At 43.4% G+C, this 17,415-nt stretch overlaps 1 protein-coding gene across 6 annotated transcripts in view; it reads right to left on the bottom strand.

Moving 5' to 3' along the window:
* LOC146662510 (cadherin-10-like) overlaps positions 1–17,415 on the bottom strand; it is a 78,977-nt gene that overhangs the window by 22,877 nt on the left and 38,685 nt on the right. For all 6 annotated transcript variants that reach the window (XM_085419183.1, XM_085419181.1, XM_085419182.1 and 3 more), the window contains 4 exons: positions 16,679–16,973; positions 14,656–14,775; positions 3,694–3,861; positions 1,433–1,620 (listed from right to left, as the gene is read on the bottom strand). In XM_085419183.1, the coding sequence (XP_085275309.1) occupies positions 1,433–1,620; positions 3,694–3,861; positions 14,656–14,775; positions 16,679–16,973 (771 nt within the window). The remainder of the gene's footprint in view (positions 1–1,432; positions 1,621–3,693; positions 3,862–14,655; positions 14,776–16,678; positions 16,974–17,415) is intronic.

Below are 17,415 nucleotides of genomic sequence, written 5' to 3'. Positions count from 1 at the left end.
AGCAAAGTTGATGGTGGTGGTGTGTCTGTGTGAATGAAAGACAGAGAGGGAGAGCGAGCGACAGATTTTCCGTTATAACCTTCATGTTATAGACGCACAGTGTGAGCACTCAGGTCGCATCAGGGCATCGGGCCGCATAGTGTGAGACCTGCATCGTGACCTGCGAACTTCTAACCCCTGCGAGTCAATCGTGCAGTTTGAGCAGAAGCTGAATAACACGAAAAAGATCGCACAGTGTCTGCCCAGCTTAAGTGGATATCAGGCCCTTGTAGAGCAAAATGTAGCATTTTGGTCTAGACAACCCAAAATGTGATTTTGGTTGCCAGGTCCTAGCAGGTTAAAGAAAAAGTACAAAACACTTCTAAGTAAATTCTTGAATTTGAAAAGTTTTTAGCCAATTCTTTAAAAGATTTTTTTTTTAAAGTTCCTGCTAAACAAAATGAATAAAATACCCTGAGATTAAGTTTGTTTGACTACACACACAAAAAAAATCCTTAAAAAGTCTCCAACAAGAACAAATTATGTTAGAGATGTCAAGGTTATAAATTGTGTAAAAAAAAAAAAGTCATTTATGATTTTAAGGTGATAATTCTATTCATTATAATTCAGTTTTACTTCAGTTTCTTTCTATAGCACTGCTTCACCACAACATGCACCTTAAGGCTTTTAATTAGGTGATGCCAATAACAGTGAAAGCTTGCAATCATAAGAAATCATAATGCTGTTGAGTATGAAAGCTGAATTTTATGAATGTGTTTTATTTGTTATATTATGTTTGATTTTCCTGTTGTGCTTGTGTAATGTATTACAAAAAGTAAAAAAGTAAAGGTTATAAGTTGAACTGTATTAATATCTTATCTTTTATTAGTTTTAGGGCACTTTTAGGAGAACATTTACACAATGTTTGCACAGCGCACACAGTCACAGCTGAGATATTGCTAGTCTTGTGCACACATAATATAAATATATAAATATAAAATACAAAGTAATGCATATAGCATGAGTGAAGTCGTTGTGCAGCCTGTGCATGCACGCCTCTCGTGTCAACAAGATTTTACTGTAAATAAACATGTATTTTAAAGCATTTCTCTAGTGGAAAATATGCAGAATATATTTCCCAGAATTTTTTCCTGGTTTGTGTCTGCGGGGCTGCCTCTGAGGAAGCCTGAGGCTCATATAGTTCTCCACCAATCACAGAGTTATTGCAGCCTGACAGGCGAAACCCAGGGCAAAAAGATAACAAAGCAGCACCTGTTGCTTATGATTCTTGCTGCTGTAAAAGCTGCAACATAATAACCATGTCAGTATTTCTATCAGGCTGCTTTCATAATCTTGAAGACACAATTTGGATTTTTTTGGCGAATAAATCAAAGTGAAAGTGTTAAAACTGCTCATGTGATCCCATAAAACCTCCCCATAGAGAGTGCCTGACCTTCCTCAGCAAAATGACACCCTCCTGTGTGCTCCTATTGGTGGTGATCTCAAACATCCCAGGCCCATCGCTCCCAATAATCCGGTAGTCCATCTCCGCATTCTGGCCGATATCCGCGTCCATGGCTCGGATCACTCCCACCGCAGACCCAACCTCGATGGACTCGGGTACCCTGAACTCATAGAGGGCTGCAAAGAGTTTATGAGACGAAAAGATTTTGTTAATCGGAGCAACACTGAAGCTGTTCAGAAAAAAAAAAGAGAAAGCTTGAAAGTGTGTGTGTGTGGCAGTAGGACTGCAAAAACCAAGGCCATGCCCTTGGTGTCTCTTTTCATGCCAGATTTCAATTTTTTTCCCACACAAAGATGCAATTCATATAAGTGGTGAATTAGCGCCTCTTTTTTAAGATCTCCTCAAGTCTAATCGAAAAGCAATTACAAAACCCCGATCGATTTAAAACAAACCGCACACACACACACAGTCACACACGACGCGCCGGACACAAAAGAAGCAAGCGCCACCCCTGACAGCCCGACGAGCGTCATAACGTGAGTATTTTTTACGGCCTTGTTAGTGAAAAAAGAAAGAGTGTAAGTGGGTGAGTCAGAGAGCAGGAATACAAGAGAGCAGGTCAGGGAGAAAGTGAGTCAGAACCAATCAGAGAGCAGCAGTGTAAGAGCCAGCCGAGGAGGGAGAGCGTGTCAGAAGGAGTGTTGGATTTAGTGCTGCTACATTTGTAGATTAGCTGCGGAAAGACATCTCATATGTGCCGAAACATATTTCAGCTCCAAAACAGACGTTTGGCCTTTCACGTAGGTTGCTACGAGCCGTATTGACTCACCACTTCAAGTTTAGGATGTAACATAAATTCTGGGCCAATTTGCTCAACATAAATTAATTAATTGCTTCTTCTTCTTCTTCTCCCTCCCCCCACCCACACTTATTTTCTGAGATGATTTCTGGGTTTGAAGGGGGATAAATTGATGGCTGCCTGTCGGCCGCGGCGGCCTCGGTTGCATCTCGTATGCTTAAATAAATAGCTGGACTGCGGGAGGGGAGCGAGGGTGATATACACACAGCCTGCGGAGACAAACAGCAGTGACACACTAATAAAACATGCTGACAGTGTTTTGGCAACGCCTGAGTCGGCAGGTCTCTGTGACGCTGACACTTGCCTCCAAACACACACACACACACACTGCACCACTAGAAGGTTTCCCTGGGCTAACAGGTATTTAGCATTGGGTGGAAAAGAAGAGGCATCACTCCGGCAGACAACAATGATATCGCTTCCTGACACTCTACCTCCTCTGGGTGTCCCATTACAATATCTCTTCCTCTTTCAATCTACCCGCGACCCCCACCCCCCTCGCCTCTATCACAGGCTGTCTTTCTGCCGTCCGCTTCACTCTTCCTCTTTCTTCCCCTTTCTTCCCCCCTCCTGTCACCTTCGCCATCCCCGTCGTATCCGTCTCCCTCCCTCCCTCCTCTCGCTCTTCATTCATTGGTGGAGGGGTTTGAAATGACAGCAGCTGCCACCCCACCACCACTGCCACCACCCCCGGAGCTGGTGGGAGTTCCGCAGGCGCGTGTTTGCCTTGCATTTCGCGGCTGTGCGCACGCGTCACCCACCGTACAGTGAAACGCGTGGGGGGAGCGAGGGACACGACAACATCGGTAATCTGTCAATCTGATCTGGCTCCCTTCGCCATTTATTTGCCAGATGCAACGAGAGCAAAGAGGGAGGGAGAGGAAGAACGGGAGAGAGTATGTGAAAAGAGAGTACGTAAGGAGTAAAGAGGAGTGAGTGATTGATGAGTGCGAGTGTAACAAAAAAGAGGAGAAAAATGCACCAAGGACAGTTTGAGCACTAAATTGAGAACAGTGGTTTTATGGAGTAAAAAGGCAGCAGAAGACTTAATAGCAAGAGATAGACAAAGAGAGAGGAAGAGCAGGGGAGATAAAACCCAGTGAATGTACTCTCTTCATTTAATAGGGATTACAGGGCTGATCTGATGCACTTTGCAGGACCCTTCGCTCTGTCATATGGCTCTATATTTAATTATTCGCTGCCTTTAAGAGGCCCGCCTTAGTTGCACAAAACCCAGAGCTCCCTGCAATAATCCAAATTCATTTTGAAACTGACACCAGATGGGGGCTGCCGGCCTGGCATCGGCTCACACTGACAAGTGGTTCTCATGAGCTGAGGATTGGTCACTGTGTGTGTGCATGCACAAGTCCACCAGAAGGGCTGTACTCACTCTTGGTGAAGCGTGGTGGGTTGTCGTTCACGTCTGAGAGGGTGATGCTGACCGTTGTGGTTCCTGAGAGCCCGCCCATCTGTCCGGCCATGTCTTTAGCCTGGATCACAACCTGGTAGTTTTCTTTGACTTCCCTGTCCATGCCAGGCAGGGCTGTCTTGATCAGGCCTGAGGAGAGAAAAAAAAAACCCAACAACCAAAAAATGTAGATTTACAAAGAGAATAGCGTGCATTTGATCAGAGCAGGCAATCTGTAGCTTCATCCAACTCATTATTTTCTGTTTTCCTCTGATTATCTGTTATTTTATGACATTAAAATCAGTCCAGCTTTGATTTTAAAAAACTAGGGGGAATCAGGAAGACAATAACAACGCAAAAATCTGGATGAAAATCAGAGTTTTAAAAATGCTCCAAACTCTAAAAAGTTTACCCACTTATGTTTATTTGCTTAGAGAGAAACGAGTCGCTGCTGCATAATCAGCAGCTCGTTTGCCCATTTTCCTCTTCACCGTCTATAACTGAAAGCATTTTCTGAGGTGTGCTCGGTACAAGAGGACCCGGTGACCTCGTTCACCCTTCAACTCCGGTCACTACTCACTTTTACAGCAAACTTTTGACAGAGTGGGAACATAACATCAGAGCGAAAAGCAATTTAAACCTGCTTCTTTTTAATGACAGGGTTTTTTTGTGTGAGAAAATCTGCAAAAATACATAAATTGACATGCTCTATTCATGCAGTATTCCAGGTAATCGTACATGCTGGCACAGAGAGAAAAGAAAACAAGTATGAAAAGATAAAAGCATGCCTGGACTCTAAAGTGTAGAATATGAACACTGAAGCAAAAATAATAAGCAGTTAGTAAATTGATTAATCAGTCACAAAACTGAACAATAGCTACATTAAATAGCCCCACACCAGCAGCTGCAGCTACTTAGTTGTGATTGCAAAATTCGTTTTTTTCTACGCTAAGCAAAATATCATTATAGAATGCTAAATTGCCAGAAACTGCAGTTCCTCTAGTGGCCACTTGAGGATGCTTTCTAAAGTGAGTCAATCCCCATAGACTCCCATGTTAAAATGCCTAACTTTACAGCAGAAATGATCATGTCTACCCTGCTACAAAATCCTTTTTATATCCCAACAGATAATACCTCCCTTTGTGACAGGTGCACTGTTAGATTTTCTTTAATATTTCTCCCATTTCCATTTAATTACTGCTTTAAGTTAGGAATGTTTCACGTGGCTTTGAGCTCTCCGTCAAGTCTCAGAACTGGACCTCTTCATTTTAATTGAGGTGTAGGTGCCTATTGAAGTAATTATCTGCAAAATCACATGGCAAGAAGTCTGTAAATGAGTAAAATTGTAGTATTTTAGCTGTATGCTACTATCACAAATGACAAGATATCTCTGTCTGTGCAATGAACCCATAAAGTCTATGAATGCACCTTGTTAAACAAGCTTGCTACTGTGGGCTGATAACTTGGAACTCAGATGTGGTCACTTCTGGCAACAACATAGCAGTGCAGCATTTACAAACTAATGAACACATGGCAATGCCTCAGTGCCTAAGTGTTAGCATTTTAGCAGCTATGACGTTGTTTTTTTTTGGAATCAACTGTGAATGATAATTAGCTGCCAAAAGAAGAAAAGAACAAGAAGTGAAGACAGTTGGGTAAAAAATGCACCGAAAGCATAAACTCCCAAAACACTTGTTCTATGACTTGAAATCATGGATGCTAGCTTACATGCTACATGCACGCTTACATGCATGGATGCTAGTTAGATCTGTAGCTAGCACCCACAACTCGAAATATGCAAACATTATGCTTCAATAAAGTTCCAGCCAGTGACTTATAAATGAAATCCCCCCTGTACAGCTGTTATGAAGGTGCACCTTTCCTACAGAAGCCAAAATCAGGCTTCTACAAAGATGCTTTTAGAGTTGGGAATTTTAACATGAAAGTCCATGGAGAATGGCTCACTTTTGCAGCCAGTCTCAAGTGGCCACTTGAGACACACGCTGCCAAAAAGCCAGATGAACAGACTTAAAAACTATTTTTTTCTGACTGCCTTTGGCCTTTCAAATAACTCAGTGTGATTTAATGTGGTAAATGTACAACATGAGTAATAGATACAGTATGAACATGAGTAATAAATACTTTCTAAGGAGTACATTTGCTCTCACATGACAGAAAATAATGCGTCCACGGGTGAATTGGGTATATCTATAAATATATATCTTTAAATAAAGTACAGTTCTCACCTGAAACATATCTAAAAATAACAGCCTGAATCAGCTGTATTGAATTAATGATATTTCATCTCTTAGATTCATGCATCTACAGGCCAGATAATTAAACCACTAAGAACATTTTATTACTCAAAGGTCAGTGCTCTTGCTCAGCAGCATGGAGCTCAGCGGCCACCCAGGAGCACATTTTAGTGTCTGTGTTCTCATGATTTAACTAGTAAGTGGACCAAAGAGCCAACATACCAAAACCACGGCGTATTCCTTTAATTTCCTAAGTGTAGCATTTGCCTCCAAATGCATTCGGCACCATTTATCTGCTCTTTTTTCTGAATTAACACTCTGTTAATGTTCAGCCTTTCAAGTGCCGTGCAGTTGCTTACTTCTCGGCTCTGACACCTCAGATCTCTAGTTTGGAGTCAGGACAGAGAGCGAGTGAAGCGGTAATTGGCAGCATATTCAAAAGGTGTGCTCCATCTCCCATCAGAGTCGGCCTTAAATCCTGTCTGCTATTACATGTTTGAATTTGAAGCATCATAAAAGAGGAGCAGGTGGAGGGGGGAGGCGGCGAGGGGAGACGCAGACAGACATAGCGGAACGGGAGAATGAAGATGAAAAAATAAATTTCACCCTAAATAAACTGTTCTGACAAACTTCAGCACTTTTCGGCAGAACTGATGATTCACCGCATATCAAACAATAAGGAAGAAGGAGCAGCTGATGTGGCGCATCGCTCACGCTCAGATCAGAGTGGCCTACGCTGTTCAGAAGGCCCTCCAACTTGCTCCTTTTGTTCCTCCCATACAATAACTCCCCCCCTCCCCAACTTCTAACAATGTACAATTTATCTCAGACGCAAGGAAACAGCGATCGTTTTGACGGTGTTGCGGGGAAGCAAGCAAAGGTATAGCATCTTTAGAAAAGCAGCATCTCGCTCGCTCTGCACCTCTGGCTACCTTTGTTATTGTTTAATGACTACAATGCACACAGAAGAGGAGGAGAGGAGAAACAAATCCTGCTTATAATGTGATGTCCAGGCATGTCTTTGTGTAAGAGGGGATGTCAGCTTACATACCACATGTGGGATAAACCATATTACTGTTAATCCCTCTGCTAATCTGCAAATGGCTTTTTTTGTCATTCTCCTTTTGTTTAAGCGGGGAAAAAAGGACACGAGCGGGATGAGTTCCAAAGCGCACATTAATGATTAAAAGTAGCAAGCGGTTACATTTTAGGGGTTGGTTATTTGCCATTCTCTCTGTCTACAAATCCCTCGCCACACATCAGCCTGCGAGGAGAAGGCTGCTGGTTAAAGGGAAAATCACTGCATTTATTTCAGGATTTATCCTCTGATAAATTGTTTTTAATTCACCTTCCCGCTGAAGCAGCGTTCCCTCAGCATGCCTGCGCCGTTTCTGTTTCGTTAGCCATTCGTTATCTTTCCCACAATGGCCACCCCCAGAAAGGAAGGTGTGAACTTGTTGCGCTGAGCCGTGGGTTACACACGTAGGTGGAGAGTGCAGTGGCTGCAGCATTGTTAGAGCAGCAGGATGAGAGGCTTCCTGCTCAAGAAAGAGCGAGGAGCTGTGCACATCAGTCAAAAAGCAGCGTCCTTCGGGGCTGCTGTGCATGCCGCTCTACTAAAGCTGCTCTCACTGAGGAGAAATTTGCTTTTTGTGTGACGGATTTCTCCTTCAAACTCTATAAAATTTTTGTTTAAAATAAAAAAAAAAGACTACACTATACTAAGCTTTCCTTTCATCTAACTTTTAAAGTTGATTTCTTTTATTAAAGTTACACTCTCTTCTCTCTTTGTGTGTTTTTTTTTTTATTAACGTGTAAATTTATAAAGGAAAACTTGAATTAAAGCCAAATTTTAATTTAAGATCTACTGGTATTTTCCCACACAACCATCCTGTGGATTTACAGGGAATGGTCTGAAAAAGAAAAAAATATCCAGTGAGTGGCTGGGGGGGCGCGAAGATTTGCTGGAGGTCAAAGGAGAGTGACCAGACTGCTTTGGGCTGACAGGAAGTAGCTCAAATAACCAGAATCCATAGCGCACTGAACCGTGAAGCAGATGGGCTACAGCAGCAGAAGACCACACCGGTGTGCCACTCCCTTCACTTACAAACAGGAAATTGAGGCTACAGTTCCCACGGGTTCACCAAAGCTGGACAATGGGAGATCAGAAAAATGCTGCCTGGTCAGATGAGTCTTGGTTTGTGGTGCACGCCATGTCACAAAGCTCATCTCAAACTGGTTTCTCGAACATGATACTGTGGAGGTTGTTTGAGTACAACCTCCACAGTAACCGGCTCTCAATACAATGGGAGCTTCAACAAATCTGCAGCAACTGTGTGATGCTGTCGCGTCAATATGGCTCAAAATCTCTGAGGAATGTTTCCAGCAACTTGTTGAGTCTGTGCCACAAAGATTTGGAGTAGAAGGCAAACTTGGAACTAGCAAAGTGTACATACACACTGGAATCTATATGTTTATGAAACTTGTTAGAAAAAAAGAAAAGAATTATTATGATTTTTAAATAGTTACTTTATGCAATGAATATAATTTTTATGTATGTCAAAGACTTCTATTGTGAAAGGAACGAACAGGAAGAAGTCCTTTTTGAACAAGGTTAGAAAAAACCCTTTGATTACAAAAAAACAACATGGCATCCCAAGATCTTGTCAATACAAAAAGTGACATCAGTCTGGTTACATGTCTGTCTTTCACAGACAGTCTGCAGGGTCAGAACACGAAACCCTCAGTGGGACAATTTTCCCAGCCACAAATCTGTTTAATTGTTTGCTTTTTGTTTTTTTTAGCGCCAAACTATATCTAAACCAGACTGCCATCAACACATGGCTGTCAACATCAGATTTTCACTACACAGTGATCACAATCAAATAAATGAATGACGACACTGTGGCAGTGGATATCATAATATATGATGATAATATAATATATTATCATCATATATTATCTAACTTTTAAAGTTACATACTTTACAGTATAAAACATGTTCAAATTACTGTTGTTGTGAATATAAATAAACCTGAAATGAATTTAACTGAATTAAATTGGTATAACAACAAGCATTAAAATCAATATTGCACCCCTGCCGTTGCAGCTGCCGCAGGATAATGCAACATCCCAAATCTCAACACTCCACACATTTGCTAAAAATCCTTGAATTCAGTCCCTGCTGTGTGTGAGAAAGTGTCAGTGTTGAATCTTATATTTCAGGTAAAAGTATAAAAAGGCTAGATTTTCAGAGATAAAGGACAAGAAATTCTTCCCTGTCAAAGCAAAGGTGAGAGTTAATTAGCTAATTTTTGGTAGCTACCTAACTTTGATCCATCAGTCTAAAATTTCAGGGTCGCCATGGTCAGCTTTCTAGGTCACCTGTGACAAGGCAGTAACATTTTAAAAAGGTTATATGACATAAACCTAATTAAAAACTTATTTCCAAAGTTATTTAAAAGAACTCAGCACCAAGAACCAGAGTCAGGGGAAGAAGGAGATTGCTACAATTTGACCACTTTTTGATTCCATGACGTGGTTAGAGGAGTGTGTTTAAATAGGATCCAACATGCAATGAACAAGCACAGTGGTGTTGCTAGTCGATTTACCAACTATCTGACATCAGCTGGGATAAAAATAACTGGCTGTGGCACCAGTAGAGCTTACTAGATTGAGCAGGTGACCCACATGCCGAAAGGCTAGTGCGGGGGGGGGGCTGGGTTAGAGTCTGATCTGGACCACATCCTGCTTTCCTGTCTACTCTACAGCCCTGTGAAAAATAAAGGCTAAAAAGAGGTCTAAAATAAATCTAAAAAAAACAAAAAACAGTTGGAATGCATAGGAAAGACTCATTCTGTCCAAAAGCTGTATATAAAACAGATATAGTAAACATTTAGTTAGTTTTAGCCCCTTAAACCTTTTGCCATTGAAATGTTAGCTGTTTGAAAACATATGTGCAGCGTGGCGCTCTATTTGTGGGCATAACATGTCACAAAGAGAGGCAGCAGTGGGTATCACCACACTTTCCCCCCCTAACATTTTACATATTTAAGTTTATGAAGGACATAATAAGGAAAAGCTTCGCCTACTTAAAAAAAAACAAAAAACGGCTTTTAGCAAAGTTTTGTGATGGTGAATTTACGGGGCTCTCCGATAACATGTCAACTAAGATCCATCAAACATTTGTGTTCAGGCGTCTGTACCGAGATGATGTGGGAATGATGCTCTGAATCCTTAACCCTTTAAGACCTACCATAGAACCAAGTCCGCCAGAGCTTATATTATATTTTTACATGTTGTAGTGCCATTTTTGGGAGCATTTCAAGTTGATATACATCAATACAACCATTATAGCCCACATTTTAATAATATGTATGCATTAAGTGCATAGTAATTACATACATTTCAAAAAAGTGCAATAAACTACAAAAAAATTTAAAATCGTTTTTGTTTTTTTAACATATATTTCTAGTTAGAGAAATTTAAGAGGCTTATCCCTCAAAACTGCAAATACAAAAAAGTTGCACAAAATAGTTTCCCATCACAGGAAATTTATTTTGAGTGTCTTTATAGTTTTATTTTTGAAATACACCAATTTTTCTACACTGCAGGAAAAACGAAAATAAATATTATGATGCAAATTTGCAAAAAACAGCATGTGCATCAAAATAAACTATTTCCAGCAGTGCAATATGAGCTCTAAACATCCCAGAAACAATACAGAAAGTCATAAAGTCAAACATAACTTTTAAAAACACCAGTATAGGCTCATAAGGCCCTGAAGGCAAAAAACTACATTTCCGCAAAATGACGTCACTTCCGGTTTCGCGCAGGTCGTGGCGGGCATGCGATAGTTCCCGATGCTGGACATAGGAAGTGTTACAAACAGCTGATCGGATCGGCAAAGCGTGTTTCTGGAATATTATATTACGCTCTGACCGGCTTTAAAGGGTTAAGAGTCGCCCCCTACTGGTCACTGAATATTACAAAATAAGTAGGTGGAAAAAAAATGGATAAAAATATTTAGACTGATTGCTTGACAACCTGACTGACTGACACTGAGTTGTCTGCTGTGAACTGCGTGTAATAATGTCTTTGTCTAAAAGAGATAGAGATACAAAGACGTCTTTATCTAAAAGTTAAAGATGGCGCCGGTGAGGTCGGCTGCCGTCACGACTGCTCCGACCACTTTTTCTTTGTCTTTGGTTTTTAAGTTAGTTTTCAGCGTTTCTAAATCGGCAAAATCATCACCATTGGGTACATTAGGTATGACAGTGACACTCTTGTTTCTATTGGTATACAATGTACTCACAATTCGAAGTTTTTAACTCCGGATCCGAGCTGGCCGAGTGAGATCTCAAGGGAGAACAAAGGGAAGCGGCGGCGGCCTAGAGGGAAGCGAGCCGGCGTCAGGAACAGGCTGAGAGCTCGTGCACACCGCACACCTCTGCCTAGCATCCTGCTCGCCAACGTCCAGTCACTGGAGAACAAGCTTGACGACCTCAGGGCCAGGATAAAGTTCCAGAGAGACATTCGGGACTGCAATCTCCTCTGCTTCACCGAGACATGGCTGAACCCAGCGGTGCCGGACCACGCCATCCAGCCGGCCGAGTTCTTCTCGGTTCACCGCATGGACAGGACACGGGACTCGGGGAAGTCAAGGGGAGGCGGCGTGTGTTTAATGGTGAACAACAACTGGTGCAACAGTGCGAACGTTGTTCCTCTCACACGCTCCTGCACACCAAATCTGGAACTACTGTCCATCATGTGTCGTCCTTTTTATCTACCTCGGGAATTTACATCGGTCATTGTAAGTGCCGTTTATATTCCACCACAAGCGGACACGGTCACCGCCTTATGCGAGCTGCATGAGGCACTCACACAGCACCAGACACAACACCGGGACGCTGCGCTTATTGTGAGGGGGGACTTTAATAGCGCCAACCTCAAACGCGCAGCGCCGAACTTTTATCAACACATCACCTGCCCCACCAGGGGTGAAAGGACACTGGACCACTGCTACACTACGGTCAAGGACGGCTACAAGGCACAATCCCGCCCCCCGTTTGGCAAATCTGATCACGCCGCCATCTTCCTCATGCCAAAATACAAACAAAGGCTGAAACAGGAAGTTCCGGTTCAGAGGAAGGTCGCGCGCTGGACGGATCAATCGGTGGCCGCGTTACAGGACGCACTCGATGACGCAGACTGGGGCATGTTCAGAAACAGCTCCGACGATGACGTCAACGTGTTTACGGAAGCGGTTGTGGGATTCATCGGGAAACTAGCGGATGATACCGTGGAGACAAAGACTATCACAACGTTTCCCAACCAGAAGCCGTGGGTGGATAAAACCATCCGCGACGCTCTGAGATCCCGCACCGCTGCCTACAACACGGGACTCATGACGGGGGACATGGACCCGTACAAAGCCGCGTCATATAACGTGCGGAGGGCGGTGAAAGAGGCGAAGCAGCGCTACGGGAGGAAACTAGAGTCACAACTCCAACAGAGTGACTCTAGGAGCCTGTGGCGGGGACTAAGGACAATAACGGACTATAAAGCACCAACAACCGGTATGACGAACGCGGCCGTGACTCTGGCAGACGAGCTGAACACTTTCTATGCTCGCTTCGAGGCTGCAGCTAAGGTCTCCAACAATGCTAGTGTTAGCGGCGCTAACGGCTGCAGACAGGAAGATACTGCCAGCACCGGAAACGTGCTCGTCATCTCCGAGCATGAAGTAAGGAGAGCCTTCAAGAGAGTGAACACCAGGAAAGCAGCAGGACCAGACGGCATCCCAGGTCGTATCCTAAGAGACTGCGCATACCAGCTAGCTCCTGTGTTCACTGAGATATTCAACATCTCTTTATCTCAGTCGGTGATCCCCACATGCTTCAAAGAGTCCATCATTGTTCCTGTCCCGAAGAAACCCCACCCTGCTTCTCTCAATGACTATCGCCCTGTAGCCCTCACCTCAGTAGTGATGAAGTGCTTTGAACGCCTGGTCAGAGACTTCATCATTTCTTCACTACCAGACACACTGGACCCACTACAGTTTGCTTACCGTCCAAATCGTTCCACAGACGATGCCATCTCTCATCTCCTCCACACATCACTCACTCACTTGGACACTAGAAGGGGGAATTATGTTAAAATGCTCTTCATAGACTACAGCTCTGCATTTAACACCATAATTCCCTCCACACTCACCACCAAGCTGGAGCATCTGGGACTCAGCTCATCTATGTGTCAGTGGATCTCCAACTTCCTAACTGGCAGACCACAGGCAGTAAGGATGGGCGGACATGTCTCAGCCTCCACCACTCTCAGCACTGGAGCCCCCCAGGGGTGTGTTCTGAGCCCCCTGCTGTACTCTTTGTACACATATGACTGTGTGGCCACTACCAGCTCCACCACCATCATCAAGTTTGCTGACGACACCGTCGTGGTGGGCCTGATCTCTGATAACAACGAGACGGCCTACCTGAAGGAGATTAGGAATCTGGAGAACTGGTGCCAGAGGAACAACCTCCTTCTAAACGTCAGTAAGACAAAGGAGCTGATAGTGGACTTCAGCACTAAGCAGGAGAGGAACTACCAGACCCCCGTCATCAACGAGTGCCCAGTGGAGAGAGTGGACAGCTTCAAATACCTCGGAGTTCACATCACGCAGGACCTGTCATGGTCCTGTCACATCAACACCGTGGTGAAAAAGGCCCGTCAGCGTCTCTACCACCTCAGACGCTTGAGAGACTTCCAACTGCCCTCCAAGGTGCTCAGGAACTTTTACTCGTGCACCATAGAGAGCATCCTGACGGGAAACATCTTAACCTGGTTCGGGAACAGCACCATGCAGGACAGACGAGCTCTACAGAGGGTTGTGCGGTCAGCTGAGCGCACCATCCGCTCCGAGCTCCCTGACCTGCACTCAATCTACAGCAGGCGGTGCTGGACCAAGGCCAGGAAGATCGTGAAGGACCTCAGCCATCCCAACAACAGACTGTTCTCTCTGTTGAGGTCAGGAAAGCGATTCCGCTCCCTGAAGACCAACACAGAGAGACTGAGGAGGAGCTTCTTCCCGCAGGCGATACGGTCTCTCAATCACACCACCACACAGTACTGACCCACACATACAGTTCTTACACACACACTGGACATTCTGGACTTTGGTTTTGCACAACACTGGTCACTATATTCTTCATTTCCGGTTAATACTTGTACAGCTGCTGTTATTGTGTATATATTTATTTATATTTAGATTTCTTCATACATTCTTATATAGTTCTATATTGTGTATTGTGTATTTTGTTGTACAGTTATTTTATTTTCAACTTTAATTTATATATTTATCTTTATCTTATTCTTCCCAGTTAAATTTACCCTTCATTCTAATTTGTGTTGTACAGTTATTTCATTTTTAACCTTAATTTATATTTTATTCCTTCCTAGTTAAATTTACCCTTTTTAATTTTTCATATTTATTTCCTATCTTATTCATAGCCTTTTCCTTTTTTGTTCTCTTTAGGTCACGAGCAGTTGTCCAAGCATTTCACTACATATCGTACTGTGTATGACTGTGTACGTGACAAATAAAATTTGAATTTGAATTTGATCTATCTACTGGAGGAATTGGGATTATTTTCAGGTGAGGTTTCTTTTTTTTTGCATTTTACTAAACACTGACCTGTTTCCGGATCCACGGAGAAGTACGGCTGGCCCTCCAGGATGCTGTAGACCACTTTGGCGCTGTTCCCGTACGTGGCGTCATCGGCGTCTGTGGCTGTCACCTGAATTACTGAGGTGCCTGCGGGTAGGAAGATTCATGACAATGATTTAGATCAACTCTTCAATACTGCTGAAAATTGCCTGCTGGATAATTGGTTAAGCTGATGCACCTTCTGATGAGGTGTCGGATCCTCTTCTAATCACGCCCATGCAGAATGTGACGGATCATTTCTGTCCCTTTGCGTTACCCAAACCAATCTTTATTCCTCGGCAACTTATACCCTTATACATGATTGATTTTTGCAGGTAATCAATAACTCCTAATGTATTTTTCTAAGTATATCTCTCTAAGCATGCCAGCAGCACCTATACTGGCTCTCTGCAAGCCCCGAGAAGCCTATTAGCGTATCCACAGATCTGGAGTGTCTGAGAAGCCAAATATCTGATAGCAGGCGAACGACTGTGATCCATTTTCTCTTCCAGAAAGGCTGAGGCCCTATTTCAGTAGAACAAAGGGAAACGGTTAGCCAAGTGCTACCTTCCAAATGGCGCCTTGCGGGGCCAAGTGTTGCCTCATTAAATGCAGAAGAAAATTAATTGAGTAGAAATATTTAATGGCAAAGTGGTATAAATATAGAATTGTGCAATACAATGGGATAACGACCTCATGAAACTTCTGTAATTTGATGTCAGCAGAGATCAGTGTGGGGTGAGACCAGAGTTTCCCTCCTTTAAAACCCATGTGATTTGTATGGATGAAGGATGTTGTAGAAATAAAAAAAAAAAAAACAGACAGAGAAAGACCACGGCTGTCTGATTTGCTGTAAGTGACAGTTCGGGAGGATTCTTGAGCAAGTTCACCGAACCTTGATCGCTAATACCTTTAACTAGGGAATTAGACTCAAAGAGGCTTTTCTGACATGGCGGCTTTTAGAAAATATCACTGATCCACATCAGCCATCTCATCGGCAACTTTAAGCTTTCGAGACAAGAATTTTCTGACAAACAACTCAGGAATAATCACGGTTTTTTGTGCAGGGGGAGTAAATTACCCCCAACTGCAATCATTCACTTGTCAAAGGGAGGAGCGCGTCAAAATCTTGAGAGTCCAAGCGAAGGATGTCAGAGCCGTGAGACTATAATAAAACTCAAAGTGTCACATTTAAAGGGGCAGTGTCTCAAGGCAGTCACTCGTGAACACATGCTCTGCCAAGCGGTGACATCACACCTCGGTTGTTGCCATGGGCACCCGTGCTGCCCTTAGATAAGTGCCGGCCTCTCTCTTGGGGTTGCTGAACCAAGTGACAACTCTGTCACATGTCTGGGCTGCAAGACCAACGTCCCTCAGTCCCAGAAGCACGGCAGCAGCAGAAGCACAACATATAGTTCACCCCGTGTTTGCGTGCAAGTATTGATGACTTTTTTTCCCTATTGTTTATCTATATTCATGAGGCTGCTGTGTGCTTTTAGGCTGGAGCCAAAGTGCACCGTGAATTATTTCATTTGCTGTTTGAATAACAAGCAGAAAGGACGGCGCAAAAGCAGCGAATGGTGCCGTGCGGCGTCTAAGGAAGTGGCAGTGCAGAATCCACAATTATTCACTGTGATGACACAGCTGACAATGTCGGTAATTAAATTATATGTCGTTTTAACAAGATACAATACTGTATTTAAAAGATTATCTGCACCGGCGCTGTCGAGACGCTTTTACCTTGTTTATTCTCCAGTCATAAAACAGCTCCTAGTCTTTCTCGTTTAATTAGTTGGGCCTTCTTTGTTGCGTCGGCATCATTATTATGATTGATAAAGTCCCATTGATCCGGTAAGGCTGGCATTTTATAACATCTCTATCCTGTTTGAATCATAATCCTTTTAATTCGGCTCCTCTTGCGCGCACAGGCGCAAACCTTCATTTGTGTAAACATTTAATTGTCTGATAAATAGCTCTTTTTAAGAGTCTAATATTTACAGCTGGAACGTACCAATGTCAGACATTTCAGGGACTCTGGCCATGTAGGGGTCCTTGGTGAAGCGCGGCTCGTTGTCATTGATGTCGTGGATCTTGATGATGAACTCGGACTCGCCCTCGAGCGCTTCGTTGGTGAAGCGGTTGACAGCTTTGGCGTGGAGGATGTAGAAGGCCTTCTCCTCCCTGTCCAGCCTCTTGGTGGCATGGATGTCCCCTGACTTTTCATCTATCTTGAAGAGGGTCCCGGCTCCTTCCCCTGTCAGGACATACTTCACGCTGCCATCTCCTCTGTCAGAATCCGAGTGAAGCTGTGTGGAAAGAAAGAGGGGGAAAAAAAGGAGAAAATATGATTTGGATCCCCTGCTACAACACAAAACACCCATTTCAGGCAACAGTTTGTGGCATTTTCACTTTAATGAATTTCCATTTTGCTGCTTTCTACTGCTAATTGTTATAGCACAACAGAGATTCAAACTCGACTTTATGAAAGCTTTCACATTTGCTTAATTTCCTCTTATGAACAGCAAGTGTCAGCTACCCTTTTCCACATTAAAAAAAAGAAAAAAAAGATCTCCTTGTTAGCCTGAGCAGAAATGGTGACAGTGAACAAAAATCTTCATCTGCTGCAGTCCAAGCTGCACCGCTTGATTGACGGCTGCAAAAATACATCCCGGCGATGAGCGCTTTGCAGCAAAGATGTCAGCAAAAATCACATTTCAAAGCCGAATCGCGGCATTTCTGATCGACTGC

The sequence above is a fragment of the Rhamphochromis longiceps genome, linkage group LG9 (assembly GCF_057381845.1).
Source record: "Rhamphochromis longiceps isolate RC_006_pf linkage group LG9, R_longiceps_female_GT1.1, whole genome shotgun sequence".
In the NCBI taxonomy this organism is placed as follows: Eukaryota; Metazoa; Chordata; class Actinopteri; order Cichliformes; family Cichlidae; genus Rhamphochromis; species Rhamphochromis longiceps.
This window is presented reverse-complemented; position numbering and strand designations above follow the sequence as displayed.